Source organism: Glycine soja, chromosome 14 (genome assembly GCF_004193775.1).
Source record: "Glycine soja cultivar W05 chromosome 14, ASM419377v2, whole genome shotgun sequence".
Taxonomy (NCBI): Eukaryota; Viridiplantae; Streptophyta; class Magnoliopsida; order Fabales; family Fabaceae; genus Glycine; species Glycine soja.
In genome coordinates, this window is record NC_041015.1 from 19554826 (window position 1) to 19576974 (window position 22149).

General features: G+C 33.9%; 1 protein-coding gene, 1 long non-coding RNA gene and 1 pseudogene across 2 annotated transcripts; all 3 read right to left on the minus strand.

Annotated features, from left to right (window-relative positions):
• Positions 1 to 1411: 1411 nt before the first annotated feature.
• Positions 1412 to 1911, minus strand: LOC114384471. Its single transcript, XR_003660701.1, has 3 exons — positions 1828 to 1911; positions 1688 to 1746; positions 1412 to 1651 (listed from the first exon to the last, which is right to left on the minus strand). It is a non-coding gene; the product is annotated as an uncharacterized LOC114384471 (long non-coding RNA).
• A 22-nt stretch (positions 1912 to 1933) lies between these two features.
• On the minus strand, positions 1934 to 9465 carry LOC114383903 (annotated as a pseudogene).
• Positions 4104 to 16186, minus strand: LOC114383904. Its single transcript, XM_028343611.1, has 8 exons — positions 16088 to 16186; positions 9876 to 9935; positions 9335 to 9448; positions 6545 to 7624; positions 5527 to 6371; positions 5097 to 5435; positions 4907 to 4998; positions 4104 to 4819 (listed from the first exon to the last, which is right to left on the minus strand). Exons 1-8 carry the CDS (start codon positions 16184 to 16186, stop codon positions 4104 to 4106), a joined length of 3345 nt encoding a protein of 1114 aa, XP_028199412.1.
• Between the last annotated feature and the right edge of the window lie 5963 nt (positions 16187 to 22149).

A 22149-nucleotide genomic window follows, 5' to 3' on the forward strand; every position in this document is an offset into this window, starting at 1 on the left:
TTACAATGTTTTGGTAATCGATTACCAGTGCCTTTGAACGTTGAAATTCAAATTCAAATGTGAAGAGTCACATCCACTACAAGGAAAATGACTTATACCTACAGTCAAAATCTGTCACTAGAAGTCCAAAATCCGTAGGTAGATGTATAAAGGACTTTGTCCTACAGACGTTTTTTGCGTCAACTTTGAGGGGGTATACAGTGACAACTAATAGTCTGTCACTATAGGCTTTACCTACGGATATATTTTTACCTACAGTCAAATTTAACTATCACTATAGGTAACACCTACTATTTTAAATGTGTAGGTAAAAGATATTAATTTATACCTATAATCTCTAACTGTAGGTAAAAGTCAATTTACTTGTACCTACGGTCTTCTGTAGGTAAATGTCATATAATAATAAAACTAGTTCCTAATTACATTATTTTTTTATTATAATTTTTAATTAAATATACATGAGCTTAATTAAATTTGAAAAGTTACAACAACCTGCTACATACAATTAAATTTTTGTTAGCCTAATTTGTGATTGTTGTAACTAGATTGTGAGCTTTGAATGGAAGAAATCCAAACATATCTTTAGTGGTTGACCTCAGAATTTATTTGCTCTCAATTTGAAATTCAAATTAAATGTATATGCTGTGTGCTAATCACGTGGAGTTATGACTAATGACTAACATATTAACATCACTTTTGCCTAGAAAAAGGTTACAGTGGCAAGATTTAAGAACAAAAAAGGGAATGTTTTTAGAGCATGGTTCTTCTATATGTAATATCACGGAACAAAAAAAAGAGCCCAGTAGTATTAAAATGTTGCATGTGCAGCAATTAATTTGGAATCTTGTTTTAACTAGTTGTTTCTTCCATCATAAGCTTGGCATGCTCCTACCTTTTTCTCTCAGAAGCAACAAATTATAGCAACTCCATGAAGCCTGTTTCACAGCAAGAAAGATATTTGTTCTTAGCTTTTAGTTTTACTAGATATGGCATACTTCAAAGGGCTACGTGACAACTGTAATTAAGATGACCCTAAAGCCAAATTGATTGTGTTTTCTGTTGAAAGTTCAAAAAGATTACTTTATCTAGCATACTTCTGCACAACTAATTAATTACATCAACTTATAATTAATTAGAAATTGTTGAAGGGTTACATTTTATGAAGTTGATATGCAGATGAGAATAATTAAAACCTAGGAAGGACATGGAATGGTCAAACAAAATGAGTATGCAACAATAATAGCCAAACATTCATATGAAAATAAGGTTGCTTTTCTGCTTCACATTTTTCCCACCCTCATTCCAATTGTAAAATACTCTTGCTTTAGCATAGGTCTTTCAAGTATGTATTTAACAATTATATATCACCCAATAACATATACAAGAAAACAAACCTCAAAAAAGAAAAATGGGACGTGTAAATTTAACAATATATTATCACAAGCTGGTCCAGTTAATCAATAATTCATTTAGGTGATCCCATCCAGAAAAGATCAATTAGATGACCCAATTATATATTTATAGTGGGGACACAAACAGAATAATCATGTGGTTGATGCTGCCATCATCTTTTCCTTGACCGTGAGAGCCTAAAGAAGGGTCCAATTGCACGAGGGCTTTCCAAATCATCATTCAAGTAAAAGGAACAAGACTGAAGCATAAAATATAGTACTATATTTCAACTCACCTCTAGCTAAGATTGTTTGTAGTTTGATGATCTTTACCGGTAGAATCATTTGTAGGTACCTAAATTAAAAGAATGTTTTTTCTTTGTAAAGTATCATATCATAGTTAAATCGTTGAATAAGTAGAATTATAAATTCATACCTCTTGATCTATAGCTTCTAAGACTTGATTAATTTGTGGATCTTCTGCAAATCGTACTTTAAGCACAACTACAAGGTTTCCAAACAAATTCTCCAACTTTTGAATTCTATTGTTTGTATAAGAGCTTTGAGATGAACTTGCTTGATGTGGAAGCTTGCCAAGACAACGCACACATCCTCTTTTTTCAGGTCCTTTGACTTTTGAATATATATCATTTGTCCAATCAGTAGAATCTTGGGTGCTTTGTAAATTTTGCGAACTCTCTGCTTCAACAATTTTCTTTTTTAGTTCATCCTACATAAATACACCTTATAAATTATTATCATACATCAATATCCTGAATACTTCAATATCACTAAACAAAACTCATCTCCACATTAGTTACTCCCCCTCACCCCATAACCTTCTATTAGAAAATTGAGCAAAACAAAGAAAAAGTATTGAAATAAAAATTAAAATTCTTACAATTACAATAGCAGCCTTTTCAGTAACAATGCTTCCATCTTTTCGAGTTCGAGTGTCAATATAAATTTCTGCCCTAGAAGGTTGCACTCCCTTAGCCTTTGTAGTCTAACATTAGTTAAAAAGATCAATCATCCTATTTGTATTAAGCAATTTAAAAATAAAAAAATATAAAAAAGGCAAACCATCTCATGAATCCGTCTTGGAAGATATTGGTTCCCATGCAATGCAAGTCCTCATATTTTGAGCGGCTCCTTTTGTTGATGTTGCTTATTTTCTATAACCAACAAATATAAAAAGTCAATAATAAAAATAAACATATAATATATAATTGTTATGTTAGCAAAAGGTTGGTGACATTGTCATGTATACCTGTCCTTTCTCAGAACACCAATAATGTACTAAATCACGATATTGAGAAGGATCAACCCTTGGATCTGGGATGTGAGCAATCATTTCCTCCTTAGTTTTGCTCTCATCATATCCTTTTGATTTCAGTTCATATTTAAATTGCCTCCATTTCAGACTCATGTCATCAATCAATATTTTCTTTGTTTGTTCAGTTAATTCAGGAACAAATCGAAACTTACTCTATTATGAGTATCATTAACAAACAAAAAAGATCATTTTGTTAGACATTAGAAGACATAAAATTTTACAAGAAGCAAGATGAAACAACACTTATAAAGTTTTATACCAGACCTGAATTAATTCAACCATGTCAGTAATATAGTCCTTAGGCATGTCTTTCCAGCTAAGAAAATTGATAGGAGCACATTGGTGTCTCCTTACCAAGCTCCCAATTGCATTCAGTAGAGTTTTCCCTTCCCAACCCATAGGATTGCCCCAATGATCTACTTCAACAAGTATGAATTCTCCATCTGGCAAGTCCCACACATCTAGCATATGTGTATAACCTCTGGTTCTCTTTTTATCTAAATCATTCATGGATATGACATTTATCAAACACACACACACACACAGATTTGAACTATATGGAAAAAAGAAACTCACTAGTAAATTTAATCTTATCATATTCTAAAAGATATTCAACTCAAACAGAATTGTACATATAATTCTAACCCAAAAAAGCATATGTGTATAAATACCTTTAGTTGAACTTTCACTTGCACTTTCAAGAGAAGTATGAGACTGAACATGACTATCTTCTTGTATGTGTTGTTCTGTTTGTGATTATTGATTTAGTTAATAAACAATTATGTTATAAATAATTTAATATAAAATAAAGAAATTAAGTTAATAAAATCTTTATACCTCCTTCAAATTGTGCATTTTCTTCAAGTATAGAGTTGTTATTTTGGTTCACTTCAGTAGAGCTTTCAATTGATTGCTCTTTTGCTTGTGATTGACCATCATTTTGAATGATATTCAACTTTCTGCGCTTTCCCATAGTATGCTGAATAAATCAATCCAAAAAATAAAATAAAATAAAAATTAGATATAACAACATTATTGACTATGATTTTTTTAAACACCATGCCAAAAAATAAAAGAAGAATAAAGTAATTACCTAAAAGGCAAATTTAGATTGCTTGTAAGCTATTTTTTCACCAATCTCCAATCACAAAGAATCAAACTATTGAGGAAACAACGAAACAAATTTTGATAAAAAACGGATAACATCATTATATTGTGAGTGATTTTTATACATAACAAAAAATAAACACAAGAGTAATGAATAATAAGAACAAAAAACTAAAGAAAGGAATAAGAGTATATAAATGTAACAAAATGTTCAATACATGTATACTCAAACTATAACCAAATGTTCAAATAGAACAAATAAAAACAAATCAAAAGAAGTCTGCATCGCTCTCATCATCATCTATATAATTATCATCCTTGTCATGTGGTAAAATGTTCTCCATAGGTATTGTAACTTCAATGATATCATCACTATCATCGGCTTCTGGTCTGATCAAATCATTATGATTTATCTCTTGTAAGACTTGTTCATTCCCTTGATCCGTGTCATTGGATTGCTCATCACCCATATCATATACATCTCTGATTTTAGCATGCACAACAACAAGCCAACCATTTTGTGTTTTATTCTCCACATAGAATACTTTCTTAGCTTGAGATGCAAAAACAAATGGATCGTCACATATATCATTCCCTGTATGTTGCAAATAATTGAAATTCACTAATGTCATACCGAAGTTATCAATTTTGCAACCCCTGTTTATATCAACCCAATCACACTTGAAAAGTATAGCCTTATATTTTCCAGAATAATCCAATTGAATTATATCTGTTAGTGCACCATAGTAGTGGATTTCTCCCTCCTTTGGGTTTTTATCTCTTGAACTGGCATAACTTAATGTCTTAACAGTTACAACAATGCCACTATTTTGAGTCTTCAAGCACCTTTCACGTGTCTTTGTATGAAATCTAACTCCATTAACAATGTACCCGCTATATCTTCTCACTATTTCTAGTGGACCACGAGCTAACCACTTGATATCATTTGTCACTAGAGTGCTGTCTTGCTCTTCCAATCGAGCAACTTACCACAATTTTATTTCAAATGGTTAAAATTTTAAATGAATGCAAAATTTAATATTATTGATTCTTCCTAAACTTACTCTTTCACGGAACCAATATGGAAATTCTTTACTATGAATTTTGTCAACTTCATATGGAGATAATCGACGATTTTGTCTCTTGATAAGATCAGTATGGGCTCTATGTAAAAAAGGTTAGAAAAAGTAAGCATTATCATTGATAGAAAGATATTATACAAATATTCAATAAATAAATGAACGTGAAAAAAATTGTATTACTTTCGAAAGTGGTCAACATTGTTGCTATTGAAAAGCACATATCTATGTGCTTGAACCAATGCTTTCTTATCAAGAGAAATCCGAGAAGCTCTTTTTCTCTTCTTCACATTGAATCCAACTTGCTTCTTTCTCCCCAATGGTCTACCTCTAGGATTTAAAACACTTACATTTTCCACAAAACATGAGTCATCATTTCGAGCAAATTGATTAAAATGAGTCTCCACCCTAGATAGATATCTTGAACAAAATATCAAGCATTCATGAGCTAAATATCCTTCTGCAATAGATCTTTCTGGATGTGCTCGATTACGAACAAATGACTTTAGAGTCAAAAGGAACCTAAAAAGAAAATTTTAGGTTACAAATTAAGATAATATCATTTTACTTTATAACTCTAGAATGTTTTAAAATGATTAAAAAGTATTCATACCTTTCAATAGGATACATCCATCGGTAATGTACAGGTCCTCCAACTCTTGCTTCATGTGCCAAATGGATTACCAAATGTACCATTACGGTGAAAAAAGATGGAGGAAAAATCTGTTCTAATTGGCATAATGTTAGAGCTACTTGATGCTCTAGGTGCTCTAAATTACTCTCATTAAGCACCTTGCCACACAACTCCTTGAAGAAACAACAAAGATCGGATATAGCTAAACTCACTTTGTCTGGCAAACAACCTTTCATAGCTATAGGAAGAAACTCTTGCATTAAAAGATGACAATCATAACTTTTGAGACCGGATATTTTGTGTTCCTTCACTTGCACACATCTTGAAATATTAGACAAATATTCATCAGGAGCTTTTATTGTTTTGAGAACTTCCAAAAATGTTTCTTTCTCTTTTGAAGTCATTTGGTAACAAGCTCTAGGAAAATATTGTTTGCCTTTACTTGGGTGCATCTTTGGATGTAATTGGCTTCTAATATTCATATCAACAAGATCATAGCATGCCTTATCATTGTCCTTTGACTTACCTTCTAATTGTAACAACATCCCAATAATGTTATCACACACATTCTTTTCTATGTGCATAACATCAAGATTATGACGGAGCACACTATGTTGCCAATAAGGCAATGTGAACAAAATACTTCTCTTTTTCCATGGTGACCAATCCCCAACTCCATGATATTCCATCTGTCTCAAAGAAAAAGCTCCACTAGGTAGATCAGGTGGAGCTCTAAACTCCTGGGTTCCATCAAAATCTCTTTTATTGTATCTCCACTTATGATCGGCTCTAACCAACGACGATGACACATATAGCAAAACTTTCTACCATAACGCAACCACTTTGAGCCAATCTCAAAACCACAACATGGACAAGCATATTGGCCTCTAGTGCTCCAACCAGACAAATTTGCATAAGCAGAAAAATCATTAATAGTCCACATAATTGCAGCACGCATTTGGAATGACTCTTTTTTACATGCATCAAACGTTTTTACCCCAATTTCCCATAATTCCTTTAATTCTTCCACAAGAGGCTGCATATAAACATCAAGGTTCATACCTGGACCTTTTGGACCAGGAATAAGCAATGAAAGTATAAAATTAGGTTGCTTCATACACATCCATGGAGGAAGATTGTACGGAATCAAGATAACAGGCCAAGTACTATGGGAAATTGCCATAGTTTTGAAAGGATTAAAGCCATCAGTAGCCAAACCTAGTCGAACATTACGAGCGTCACAAGCAAAATCAGGATACTGACAATCAAAATTCTTCCAAGCAAATGAATCAGCTGGATGCCTCAGGAGTCCATCTTTAGTTCGACCAACCTCATGCCATATCATAGAACAAGCTGTTTTTGGTGATACAAAAAGTCTTTGCAATCTAGGTATAAGAGGGAACCAACGAAGAATCTTTGCTGGTATCTTTTTTCTACATTCAACATCATCAGAGTTATATTTCCATCTTGACAAATTGCATTTAGGGCAAATTTCAGCATCAGCCAAATCCTTCCTATACAATATGCATTCATTGGGACAAACATGAATTTTTTCATAAGATAGACCCAACCCTGAAATAATCTTCTTTGTATCATAAAATGATTTGGGCAAAGTATTTTCCTCTGGTAATGCATCACTTAACAGCTCTAACAACATCGAAAAACTTTTATCAGTCCACCCATTTAGACACTTTAAGTGATACAAATGTACAAGGAATGACAATTTTGTAAACTTCTTACAACCTTTATAAAGACTTTGCTCTGCCTCCCTTAACATCTGATAGAAATTTTCTGAATTATTATTGTCTTCAGATTGTTGAACACTAGGTCCATTCATAAATTCTCTAGAATCTCCATCCTCCATATTTATATCTGTGTCATTACTCTCATTAGTTGCATGCATTGTGAATGCATCATGAACCAATGTATCCATGTCATGATCAAACTCCCCTTCCACTTGGGATGTATCTAAAGAACTAGATGGGCCAACTTGTTCACCATGAAAGATCCAAGTAACATATCCTTTTAGAAATCCATTACTAATAATGTGCTCATAAACATTCATCTGAGAACGCCACTTGCAATTGACACATTTGGTACAAGGGCATAAAATTTTTCCATCCTTTGACGATTTTGCAAATGCAAAATCTAGAAAGTTTAAAATTCCTCTAATATACTTCTCTTTATTAAGAGAATTGTAGTCTATCCAACTCTTATCCATTTGATAAAATAAACTGAAAAAGTAGAATAAAATAGACATAATAAATTAGTGCTTAATATAACTAAAATATCCAGGTATAAGTCAATCACAACCGTGTTAGCAACTATAAAATTAATAATGTTAGCAGTGAAAATGACAAATTATTTTAATTGCCTAGCTGGAAACAAAATATGAAAAATAAAACACAAGAATACAAGCATAGCATATATATGTTAACAAGATTAATTTAATGACAATTAAAAAAACCTAACATGATGACAAGTAATTTTGAAGAACCAAATTGAGAGTACTAATTCTGCATTAATGAACCAAAACAATAACTTTGACCCTTGTGAGAATTTTAACTAATAACTAAATGTCTAATGCACTGGAAGCCTACAACCACCAATATATTAGCAGTTGAATCATTGATTCGGTTAAAATAAAAAATTGCATTGATCATTGATTCGGTTAGCATATTGGCGCTTAACAAGCTACTGGTCAATCAATAAATTAATAGTATATTCTTTCCTTAATGATTGCTTCATTTGATCTCATAAGAAAAAATCACATGTTTATTTATTTTTACGATAAATCACATGTTTGTTGAGATTATGTTTTCGGTGATCCTTTTTTATTATTAACTAATTTATTTTATTTAATGACATTATCACCTAAATATTTTCATTTAATTGAGATTGTGTTTTCAATGATTTTTTTAAAATTTTTAATATCAAATTCTAATGAAAGATAAATTATCTTAAAATTATCTTTTGTTCTCACGAATAAAAAAAACTAACAAATAATAATGGATTATATTTTTTCACCGTCATACATTTTTATGAATTTTTATTAAAAAATAAGTTAAATTTGATCTTATAAAAAAACTAAATGCTTTAGACCTTATAATAAAGACATAAAAGATTAGAGCTTTCTCAAGCATAACTTTTTTCCTCTAAATTTAATATTATTTTTTAATTTCTAGTACTCGTTTATTGTTACATATACAATTGACACGGTTTATTTTATTTATATTATTATGCATTATATTTTACTATTTTATAATACAAATGATGACCTATATTTTTTTTATTTTACTTTAAATAATGATTAAAAATATTTTATTTTAATAATTTTTTAATTTTTTATATTTTAAAAATGAGTTACAATGAAATGACCCTTTGACCAATGACCTACTGGGCTAGCAACTATTCCAGCCTATCATTAAATTGACCTGAAGCAACTTAACTCAAAAATGTGTTGACCATGATGTCTCTTTAGACTGATGTGGCCTTAATTAACAGCTCTAACTTATATTATAGAAATTTTTTGTTGGTGACATGTTAGTATTTTAAGCGTGCCATGTTCAAGATTGGTGAGAGAATGCGGCAATGTTATAAAGACAATATTATAGGTAGGCTTTTGGCACCAATAAGTAAGAGATCGATATAACTGAGTGCTAGTTGCTTTCTCAAATTATATACAATTTAATATAATATTTTAAGCTTTCTCAAGCATGATTAGAGGAAATAGATAATCTTCTAAATTTTTTTATTTAGATGGAAAGACCATAATTTTGAAAAGTACCTGAAATATGATGAGCCCAATGAGGACTGGCTGTGTATCAAACCCAAAGCTTCGATACAGATCAACTGAATTTTGCACTAGTGTATATCCTCCAAATTGTAGAAGTGTAAGAATCTACAACAATATATCAAAGCATTACAAATAATCTCATAGTCAAATATTGCAATGCCTTTTTCCGTTAAACAGCATAAGGAAAGACACTTGCAGTCTATATTAATCATGTTATTGAAGCTTGGGAAGTATAGTGAATTAGTGATTAGGACTTAGGAGAATGGCTTCAACTAGAATTACAACTTTATTGGTAGAGCATATATATGTATCTTGGCATAGACAGCAACATCTGGCACTATCCATCTTTAGCTATCAATAAGAAATAATTTATGCACTAAGCTATGGGCCAATTATAAGATTCTTTCATGGTATATACAAAGTTTTTATCAACTTTCTTTAAATTCTTAACCTTCTCTCATATCTTTAGTTCAAATTAAATAGGAATGTAGGAATGTAGGAATGGCCAAAATTTCATTTGGATCCAACTTACCAAGTCAACAACTTTGACAGCTGCTTTATCATATCTTGCCTTGATCTCCTCTGCCAATGCCTGTAATTAAAAATATATTAAAAAAAAACTCGGTAATTATATAAAACTGGCACATAACTACCTGTAAATTTAAAGTTGTAGCTGTCCCAGGGGTAACCATTTCAAGCATTATGGAAAAGGGAAAGTTAGTATCATCCTCACATAAATATATTCGCATAAGCTGGCAATTATTTTCAAGCTAAATTTAGAATATTCACAATAAATAATCCTGCTTCCGGAAGCAAAAGTAGAAATACATGATTGGTTGAGATCATAAGCAATTGATAGTCTTCAATTAGCTAATAATTTCTGGACATAGACGCCCCATTGCATGACTAAATAACACAAAGAGACTAAATATGTGCGTGTCTCAGTTCAAAGGCGATTGGAAGATACTGAAAGATACACAGTTCTTGATCCTCAAGTACTAGTAGGCCAAAGAAATTAAATATATGCAAATCTGAGCTCAAAGGCCATTGGAGGGTGCCAAATATAAATATATAGTCACTAAATAAATCTTTTTATTTTATATATTAAATAAGAGGATTTCTTATTGATAGTTGGAAATGAATATTTTGAAGTATTTTAGTGATTCTTGTCCTTTTAAAAAAGTTTTACCTTCCATACAAACTGTTAAGAACTAAATTCTGTTTTTTTATATATAAAAAAAATCGATTAAGAGTTAAGTTCTTATCAGCGTACTAAAAAGAAGAGTTTAACTATAGTGCGAGAGTTTATATAGTTAGAAGACAACGTCAAATTTCATCTACCTAAGATGCCGTTGTACTCTTACCAACCCATATAGGAACTATTTTTCTTTTTTCTTTTCTAGAGAATTATTTATCTTGAGTTTATAACTTTTAGTCTGGTTAAAAATTGCTTATGACGTATATGCTCCCACAAAAATTAGCAACTATTTGCATAAGTCTACTTTTTTTATTATTATTATTAATCAGGAGATTTTTAAACTTTTAAAATGCTGTTTGAAAATCATTTTGCCTGTTTATGTGTTCAGTAGTACCTGGACTGGATAGTGGGACTAAATCAGTAATAATAACACTTAATTGTAAATATAAAATATTTTTCTAAGGTAGGACTAAATCACCTTGGATTGCTTTATTTGAACCTTTTCACTCCAAATCACCTTGGTAGCCAAAGACAACACCTGACAAAATTTGAACCTTTTCACTCCAAACATTGGATATGAAATAACATGATAGCTTAACAAACACATTCAAGACTACCAGCAAAAACTACAAACTTGAACCTTCCAAACATTCATAGATAGTGCAAATTGCAATAAGAAAAACCAAATTAACAACCAATCAAGATTAAAATTACAATCAAAGCTTCAATTCAAGTTCAGTAGAACTAAGAAATCACCTTGCCAAAACCTAAAGAACTGGGTCACACTGACTATGAGAAGAGAGAGTCTTAATATTAGGGAAAATCAAAGAGAGGAAGAGAAAAGGAAAGAGTCCTACAACCTCAAACTGGATTTTATGGCATGTAAAATCCTATTATGAACATTTAACTCCAAGTATCAAATGATTTTATTATTAATAGAAAAGAGATCCAACAGATCTCATAGAATACAAGAAGATGTCTTGTAAGAACAATAAAAAAAAAAGGTTGAAGAGAATTACAGGTATACTTGTTGCCAAACTCTCCTCTTACTCAATATCAGATTTCTCAATTTTGTATAGTTCTATCACCTTTTAAGCTTGTCTCACTCCAGTCTCCAATCTCCAACTTCAAATAATCACATCTAACAATCAACTCCTTAAATATGCAAATCAACACAACAGATTCATAATGTCATTCTTCAGCAAAATAAATTTATTCATGAACTATATTGATTCACACTCACCACTCAAATATCATGTAATCTATGATATAGAGTTTGGTTCTACTGTAATGAATCTTCTCTAACAGCTGGAGGCATCAATTTAACAGTTTCCCATGTATCTCCCGCATCAACAACTTAGAATTAGCAGCAATGTGTTTGCTTTTATAAACAATATCTCTACATAATTCATGTCTAGGAGCAGGCCTCATTGATCTTAATTGAAATAGGGGATGTGTTATAACATTACTACTATACAACTCTCTCGCTGGATAGACATGCTTCCACCAGAAATCAGATAGTGCTATTTTCATTAAATCCCAATACTCGGCATCACGGTATATCCTGAATAGACTACTACCATTAGGAGTCCAAACATAAAAATCCAAGTGTTAACAATAGTCAGATAGATGAAGTGCATGTCTGGATCAGAGTCCAGAACGTGAGTAATTGGAAAAATTCATGTCAGAGTAGGTAATTAACGCAGAAGCAACAGGGACTAGCTTCAAGTTGACGGACGTCCGTGGCTCCTGGACGTGTTCCCAGACATGCTAGAAGTACAAATTAATTATTTGAGTTGGTGTTCGGAGGTTGCTTTATTTTTTATTTTTTTTAAGGTAGGACTAAATCACCTTGGATTGCTTTATTTTCTTAATTTCAAAACTACATGGATTTCATTCTCACCTTAAGTTAACTATATATAAGCAATCATGTAATCTAACTTTGACATAATAATAAACTAATAATAGGTCTGTACAAAGCCGAATCCCAATATTCAACTTCATAGAGATCTAACAGAGTACAAAGTAAGATTCTCACAAAATAATAATTAATTCAATCATACAGAGTGTAGTCTATATGGGAAACTTGGACCAATAGAAACAATGTGAACTGAATAGGTTTTCAAAAAAGCCATGAACAGAAGTTCAGACAACTAACATATCTCCTACAACACAGTTTAGTGACTTAAATCCCCAACTGAATTCAAATTAACTTAGGGGCTTAGGGCAAATGATTCAACCCCATTCCCTTAGAAACAATCTTTTCCAATTAAAATGCTTTAAATTCTATCAAATTTTAAGTACATACAACGATGCGAAATTGTTGAACAGAACAAATACTAAGTAACATTGCAATCCAAGGCCAAGTTTCCAATCCCTTTTTTTTTTCCTTCCTAACCTAAAGTCACATACAAACTCAAAAAAAAAATACCACTGCGTGGTGGCGAAAATTTTGATGTAACAAACAAACAAACGTCAAAAAGGAAACTCACAGTGATTCTGTCTTCAGTCCTCAAGTCCCTTAGCTCAACGCTTCGAAGAAAGACGAGAATGGAGTTCTGAAGAAACCGGGGAAAGAGTGAGTTTTAGGTTAAAGAAAAATAAAAAAGAGTGTGAGAAAGAAAAACGTACAATAGTAGTAACCTCTGAATGGAAAGAGAGTTACAGATTAAAGCATTAACACGGGGCCGTGGAGGATGAGAGCTCGAAGAGAGAGGAAGAGAGAGGATGAGAGCTCGAAGAGAGAGGAAGAGAGTTACTAACCTGCGGAGGAAACAATTTTTCTTTAGAGCGAAGAGAGAGGAAGAGAGATAGATACCTGGCAAAGAATGTGAAAAGCAATGAGGAAGAGAGAGGCCCTTGCAAAGAAAGATACCAAACAATTGTGAACCCTAGCAGAGGACAAGAGTGATCTATACGCGTGGGGGAAGCGTTAATTATGCTAGGATTGTCTTCTTATGCTGCAACACAAATAATCTAAATTAATCCATAAAAATAATGTTAATCTAAATTAAAATTTAATATTACTAATTAATATATTTTATCTTTAAAATTTTGAACAATTATTAACTAAAAATTAATTTAAATTGAATGATTATTTTTTGAGATTGAGTATTTACTAAAAAAAACAAGAGACTAGTATTCAAATTCAAATAGTCTTAAAGAGTTTTACCTACACCAACAATCGTAGGTATAAGGCTTTTGAGGTTATACCTACACCAACTAATTATAGGCATAGATTTTGTGAAATTTTATCTACATCACGTAGTTGTAGGTATAAGTTTTTTAAAATTTTGCCTACACTGTGCTTCTGTAGGTAGTAATTCTTTTGAGTTTTATCTACACTAATCACTCATAGGCCCAAGTTTTTTGGAGTTTTACCTACATAACATAGTTGTAGGTAGAAGTATTTTTTTAGTTTTAATGAATTTGCCTACACCAAATAATGGTTGGTATAAGTGGTTGAGTTTTACCTACATTAGTTAGTTGTAGGTAAAAGTATTTTTGAGATTTACCTACACTAGTGTATGTCTGTAGCAAAAATACGTCTGTAGGCATAGGTTATTTTTCTTGTAGTGATCCTTTCACATAAAAGCTTTGTGTAATCGATTACACTTATTTGGTAATCGATTACCAGTGACTGTTTCTGAATAAATCAAAAGATGTAACTCTTCAAAAGGTTTTTGACTTTTTCAAATTGGTTTTAAGTTTTTCTAAAAGTTATAACTCTTCTAAATGGTCCTCTTGGCCAGACATGATGAGTCTATAAAAGCAAGGCTTTGATTTGCTTTTCAATACACTTTTTACACTTATTCAATCAATCCTTTACAAGCCTTGAATCTCTTTGAACTTATTCTTCTTCTTCTTTGTACCAAAAGCTTTCTGAAGTTTTCTGGTTTTTCAAACCTTGAAAACTTGTGCTATTCATCTTTTCATTCTCTTCTCCGTTTGCCAAAAAGAATTCGCCAAGGAATAACCGCCAGAATTCTTTTTGTGTCTCTCTTCTCCCTTTTCCAAAAGAACAAAGGACTAATCGCCTGAATTCTTTTGTGTCTCCCTTCTCCCTTGTCAAAGAATTCAAAACAACACAGTCTGAGAATTCTTTTGATTCTTCCCTTTCCCTAATACAAAAGTGTTCAAAGGACTAACCGCCTGTGAATTCTTTTGTACCCCCATTCACAAAGTATCAAAGGTTTAACCGCCTGAGATCTTTGTCTTAACACATTGGAGGGTACATCCTTTGTGGTACAAGTAGAGGGTACATCTACTTGGGTTTGACTGAGAAATAGAGAGGGTACATCTCTTGTGGATTAGTTCTAGTGGAGGGTACATCCACTAGGTTCAAAGAGAACAAGGGAGGGTACATCCCTTGTGGATCTTTGCTTGTAAAAGGATTTTTACAAGGTTGAAAGAAATCTCAAGGACCGCAGGTCGCTTGGGGACTGGATGTAGGCACGAGTTGTTGTCGAACCAGTATAAAAACTCTTGTATGTTTGTCTCCTTCTTCCCTACTCTTTTACTTTCCGCTGTGCATTTAATTTCCGCTTTTACTTTTTGTTAAGTTTCTCTTCTACTCCTCATTCTCTTAACAATTTAGTAAAAGCCTTAGAAGAGCAATTTTTTTAATTAGTAAAGGTTTAGGAATAATTAATTCAACCCCCCTTCTTAATTATTCTGAGGCCACTCGATCCAACATTGGCCTTACAACCAATTTCTCTTCCCCAGGCCACAACCCTTTCCAAGCTGCAGGAAGACAAGTTGCATGACCGTCGCCATCAGCCATGCCATTTTCCCCCTTCAAACCTCAACCTTAACCTCGTACCTCCTCCACCACCTAGCCCCAAACCTAAGACACCTTTCGTCTAGCGCACTCTCGACGAAATGGCCTTCTTTCGTGAGAAGGGACTATGCTATAATTGTGACAATAAGTGGAGCTCCACTCATTGTTGCAAAGGACGCGTCCTTCTCTTCATCGCCGACACTGACCCTCTCCCAGACCATCTCGAACCTTCTTTGCCTCGCCCACCCTCACCAGATACTCAACCTATTTTCGATGCCACCCCTGTATCACCCCCCATTAGTCTCCATGCCCTATCCAACCTCCCCACCCTTGAGACTTTTCACCTCTTCGGTTTTATTTGACACACCCGCCTCACCGTCTTAATTGACAGCGGTAGTACCCATAACTTTATCCAGCCTAGGGTAGCTACCTTTCTTCATCTCCCAACCACAATCACCTCCCCTTTGTGCGTCCTGGTCGACAATGGGTTCGTCCTCGACTGCATCTAGACCTGCCCCGATACCACCCTCACCTTTCAGACCCACCCATTCATCGTAACTTTCCACATTTTACCCATTAGTGGTGCTGATGTCATTTTGGGCATCGAATGGGTAAAGCAATTAGGGCCTATCACTACTGATTGCACCTCCTTCATTATGCAGTTTAATCATTTGGGCCAACACATTGAATTACACGCACATGTTGATACTGGGCCCATTCCAGTCTCTGCCCCTTAAGTTAAGCGCCTGATCCAAACCCAAGCTACCTCTGCCATGTTCCATCTCTGTCTGTTACCTGATTCCCCACCACTTTCCCCACATCCCATACCCGCCATTAAAGCTCTGTTAACCAAGTACCACACCATATTCCAGAACCCAACCACCTTCCCCCTCCTCGACAGGTTGTCCACCTCATTAATTTGCTTCCTGGTGCAGCTCTCATCAATGTCAGGCCATATAGATACCCGTATTCCCAGAAGGTAGAAATTGAGAAGTAGGTCTTGGAGTTGTTATCGGCGGGCCTTATTCAGCTCAATCGGAGCCCTTTTTCTTCTCCGGTCCTGTTGGTCAAGAAGAAGGACGAAAGTTGGCGCATCTGCATGGACTACCGCGCTCTGAACTCCCTCACCGTTCGCGACAGGTTTTCGATGCCGACAATTGACGAATTGTTAGACGAACTAGGCCATGCCTCTTGGTTCTCGAAGTTAGATTTATGGCAAGGCTTCCATCAAATCCTGATGGCCGAGGAAGACATCGAGAAAATGACTTTTCGTACCCATCGAGACCATTACGAATATCAGGTAATGCCATTTGGTCTGAGCAACACACCCTCCATGTTTCAGGTTACCATGAACTCCTTGCTAAAACCCTTTCTACGTCATTTTGCCGTGATTTTCTTTGACAATATATTGGTCTATAGTGACTCATTGGCCTCTCATCTGCTTCATTTGGAAACGATCTTCCAAACTCTCTTGTGTGGTCAGTTTTATCTCAAACACTCTAAGTGTTTGTTTTCTCAGCACCAACTTGAGTATCTGGGCCACCTTGTGTCGGGAAAAGGGGTCGAGCCGAAACCGTCGAAGATCCAAGCTATGGTATAGTGGCCAACTCCGACATCTCCTAACTGCCCTCCTTTTGCAAGGATGCATTTATCTGGACACCGACAGCTGACACCGCCTTCATCAACCTCAAGCAGGCAATGACACAAGCCCTAGTTCTGGTGCTTCCAGATTTCACGATTCCTTTTGAGGTGGAGATTGATGCCTCTAACACCACCATGGGCATCGTCCTTCTACAGTGAGGACACCCACTTGCTTTCTTTAGAAAGCCTTTCGGCCCCGGCATGTTACACTCATGCACTTATATCAAAGAGTTGCATGCGATCGTCACGGCAGTGAGAAAATGGTGGCATTATTTGCTCGACCATCCATTTACGATTTTGACAAATCATAAGAGCCTTAAGGATCTCATGTCTCAAGTAATCCAGACACCAGAGCAATAGTATTATCTGTCCAAGCTCTTGGGTTATAATTACTCCATCCAATACAAGCCAGGTGCCTCCAACATTGTCACCGATGCACTTTCCCGCATTCATTCTCTGACTCAGGGCCAATGCTTCATTCTTTCCATGCCCAATTTCTTATTCCTCGACCAACTCCGGTGAGCGCTTCATGCCAGCTCCGCATTCAACGCTCAGTTGGCTCGTGTCCAAGACCAACCTTCGGCCTACCCCAAGTTTCGAATTTCTAATGATCTCCTGTTTTTCCAAGGGCGCATTTGGATCGATTCCACCAACCCATTCATTGCCAATCTATTGCAGGATGTTCACTTCCCCACATAGTTCCTTTTTCTTAAATTTACAAACACTTATATCAAAGGGGAAGTGATATACCGGTAAGCGCACCAGGTCGCCAAGTATTTAAAATTAAAACGGAATGATCCCAGTATCGAACTCAAGGAACTTGCTTATTAGACAAAGTTTTATTCAAAAATAGGGCATTGTGTGAACAACATTGATAATTGAGAATATAAACAAAAGTAAACTAGATTCTATGTTAAAAAGCAGTAAATGCAAGTAATTAAAAGTTGACAGCAATAGGTAAAAAGTGTTGGGTCTTTCTAATAAACAAGTTGATGCATATAAAGATATTTCTCTAACTAAGAGTATTCTTGTGTTCTATGCTGAAGACTAAAGTACTAAACCTCGATCCCTCATAAGTTTAGACTAATTTAACCCAAGCTTCGTTCTTAGATTCCTCTTGTTGGACTAGGCTTAACTTAAAAAGCATTATCATCACAGCATAATAAGAAAACTAAAACCCCGCAATCCATCCTTGGTAATGCAGTTATTTAGCCCTGCTTCTATCAAGTTCTAAGGCAATAGTACATTTCCCAATGCTAATGTCACCTAACAGTACACACAAGTGGGTGATCAGACCAAAAGCATGCAGTAATTAAGCATTGAAAGAAGCATTGAACACACAAAACACAATTAATTAGATATGAAAAGTAATTACATCAACTGTTCATTAGAAATCCCTAACTAGGGTTTTTAGCCAGCCATACTAGGAACCCTAATACAAGTGAGGTAGAAAGTACAAAGCAGTTGTTGCTTACACAGGAAGGGGGATCCCTCCTCCTCTTCTTGGCACCTCACAATCACTTAAACACTCTCTAATCTCTCAAAGTGATGAACCCTAGCTTCCTTGCTTAGCTGTTGCCTCTCTGCTACCTCTAGAGCACTCTTCTCGAATTCTATGCAAAAGTATGCAGCTCTAGTAAAAGTGTTGTATCCCCTATTTTGACAAATCAGACTTTAAATAGGCTCTGAAATCGTGATGTAACGCTTAGTGCCACCGTTGCGCTTAGCGCGAGTAAATGGATTTGGGCTTGGTGCCAGTCGTGTGCTGAGCCTGGCAAGAGACGAACATCTCGCTTAGCGAGATGATATTGTGCTTAGCGCGCGACCTCGATTCTTGTGCTCTTCTAGATTCTCTCATCACACTAAGCGCGTTGTAGCTGCACTTAGCGGTAGATGCGAGCTGAGCCCACAGGTTCCGCTTAGCGTGACTGCTCCTTTTAGTACTTAAAGACTTTAGCCTCTTTTGACCTGAAATTGTACATATTTTATCATTAATTCCAATTAAAGATACTCTAATGACAGGTATTTAAACATATCAAGATTTATTTACAAATTCCTACAAAAGAACTATAAATTGGGGAAACTATACATGTTTTGAAAATGTTTTCTATACAAAAGTTAGTCGTATAAGAGGACTAACACAGGAGTACCACTCGACCCCCATTGGTGGTCATTTGGGTGTTGCTAAGACCACCCATAGACTGCAGTCCAATTTCTTCTGGGACACTATGCACTGGGATTTTCGGCAGTTCGTGTGTGAATGCACCATATGCCAACAAATTAAACCGGTTACCCAGCGCCCTGCCGGTCTTCTCCAACCTTTACCGATCCCCACCGGTGTTTAGGAGGACTTATCTTCAGATTTTATCACCACCTATCTTTAGATCTAAGTTGTTTATAAGCATTTTGATACAATTGATATACAATGCACATGTATTGTATCATAAGATAAATGATGGTATCCATAAAAAAGGTTTACCCAACTAACTGACTAATAACGATATTAGTTGTCATTTGAATTAACTAACAACAATCTTTACACAAAATGATCAAAGTCATTTATTTTACATATGTCAATGTCAATCTCATTTATTTGTTAAATATGCGTTTGCGGAATCTTGAAATGATAACATTAATGTATTATGATATGAGGGTTTTAATATGTCTATAAATTACTTAGCACAACAAGTAAACATACAATTGTTTATATATATATATATATATATATATTAATATTTGAATAAGACATTATAAGTTGAATACATTGTAACAAATTTTCTTATATATAACCACTATAAGAATTTTTGCCATTCCAGCATGCTAAAAGCGAAAATCTACTATAAACCAGCGATTGACAGATTGATAGTTGCATAGAAGTGTTTCCAACACTTAAGCAGAAAAATTAGGATGCATATGCTTCTATTTATAGTGTTAAAGAGATATGAATTTGGAAAAAAAGAAAGGTTTTACTTAGAATAATTTCATATATCTTTATCTTTATAAAAATAAAAATAATCTCATTTTTTATTTAAGAATTAAGAATCTTCCTAATATTAGACAAAGATAATTTACAATTAATCACATGACTAATTATGATAACTAATCATGTGATCTGATCCTAATATGTAGCAATATAATGTTATTCTTATCTTATGGACAACTTCCACATTTATAGAATAGTACTCTTTGTTTATATTAATTATATTCTTGGTGCTAGCAAAGAATATAATAATATTCCACTAAAATATTTATTTGATTAAATTAAATTCTCTAATTTAATTATCAAATAAATTATTTTCTTTTGCAAAGAATGAAACACTTTTTTGTGTGTGATCCCGTAGGTTCAATAGTAAATCGGTAGTAATTAATCATAATTAATTTACTAATCAAGGTAGGCATCTAGCAACACTCCTTAACGTCTAGATAACAAGAAGTAACATCTTTTACCTTTAAGAACCAATAGAAGAATAATGTAATATTTTCTTTCATCATTTATCATTCAAGGGTAACTCTAGAGTATAATATTACTGTGAAACTCTAATAAGTTAAATCATTATATTTAATCAATGAATGACTTAAGAAACTCTTTTCTTCTTTCCTTCAATTGTCTTGATCAAGGTCTTAATTCTATCATAGAGCTCAAACTCATTACCTAGAGTTGATGGATTCCTTTTTGATTAATTGTTAATTCTACAAGTATGTAATCATATACAATATTCATTCAACTAGTACCCTAAGACATTAGGTGTTTGGAATTAATATAACAAATAACTTGTTAATTACTATGATAATCTCATGTCAAAAGGAAAATAATATATTTCTTCTTGAGAACTTCCTATTGACACATCAATGTAATATTAACTATTATGAATTCTCAATTGAGTCAGTTCAATGATGACATGCACATATACATCATCTATATATGCAATTTAATAAATGAGATCTATTAATCTTTATCCAATAAAAACCATTGCATATATATTGATCTATCCGGATTATTGATGTCCTATTCACAATAATCCTACGATCAAGAACAATTTAAATTAAAATTATAAAGGACTTATTTCTCATCATCATAATCTCTATCATGATAGTCTCTGATTTTAATCAAGAACTTGTCAACTTAACAATTTTATAAAATAATAAATATGATAATAAAATAAATAAAAATTCTTTATGAAAATTGATAACATGATGGATTGAATCTTGTGCATACATATTTATCTCCAACAATCTCCCACATCCTCTAGAGTCAATCACTCATGTATTCCATTACTAATTCCAACTTATGGTCACCAAACTACTTTAGTTTTTAATTTTGAGTCTCCATAAATGAGATGCAATCTTTAGTTCTTCTTAAGTACTTAAGAATGGTCTTACCCACTTTCAATGCTCCCTACCAAGACTTTCTTGATATCAACTTGTTACACCTAGTGCATAAATGATATTAGAACATGCAAAAATCATGTCATATACAATAGCTTCCATTATGCTAGCATATGATACTCAAATTACGTATTCTCTCACTTCATGAGTTTTAGGACAATCCTCCATATTGAGAGGAACTCCAACTCCTATTGACAAATAGTCACTTTTGGAGTTTCCATGTTATACCTCTTTATGATGGTATCAATGTACCTAGACTTGGAGAGTCCAAACAATCTTTTAGATCTATCTCTAGAAATCTTTATTCCTAAAATATAGGTTGCTTCTCCTAAATCTTTCATGGATATTTTGATAGCCAAATCTTTGTACTTTACACTATTGGTATATCATTTCCAATGAGTAATATGTCATCCAAATATAACACTAAGAAAATGATTACGCTCACACTAACCTTTTTGTATTCACAAAGTTCTTCTTCATAGCTAACAAGATTGAACCATTGAATTATCTTATTAAAATGAATGCTCCAACTTCTACACACTTGTTTCAATCCATAAATGAATCATTGAAACTTGTAGACTTTATTATGCGAGCCCTGGGATGAGTGTTGCTGCCATTGAGGAGGAAAATATGCTATGGCTCTGTCGAAAGTGGATCTAACACCACAACCACTGTTCACCATCAAATTGTTCCCCCAACACCACCACCATCCTTTGCACGTGGTGATGCAGATTGGGCTAGTGATAGCGCGTGGTGGTTGTCGTCCGCGTGAACCTTTGGTGTTGCACAAGAAGAATGTCA

Excerpts from the sequence above, each read along its gene's own strand:
- LOC114383904 (XM_028343611.1), bottom strand. The coding sequence starts at position 16,186 with ATGGTGTGGTACTTGGTTAACAGAGCTTTAATGGCGGGTATGGGATGT. Across the intron at positions 6,372-6,544 it reads AGGAATTATGGGAAATTGGG|AAAGTTTTGCTATATGTGTC; the intron begins GTAAAAACGTTT and ends GCGTTATGGTAG. Across the intron at positions 4,999-5,096 it reads AATGTTGACCACTTTCGAAA|AGCCCATACTGATCTTATCA; the intron begins GTAATACAATTT and ends TTTTTTACATAG.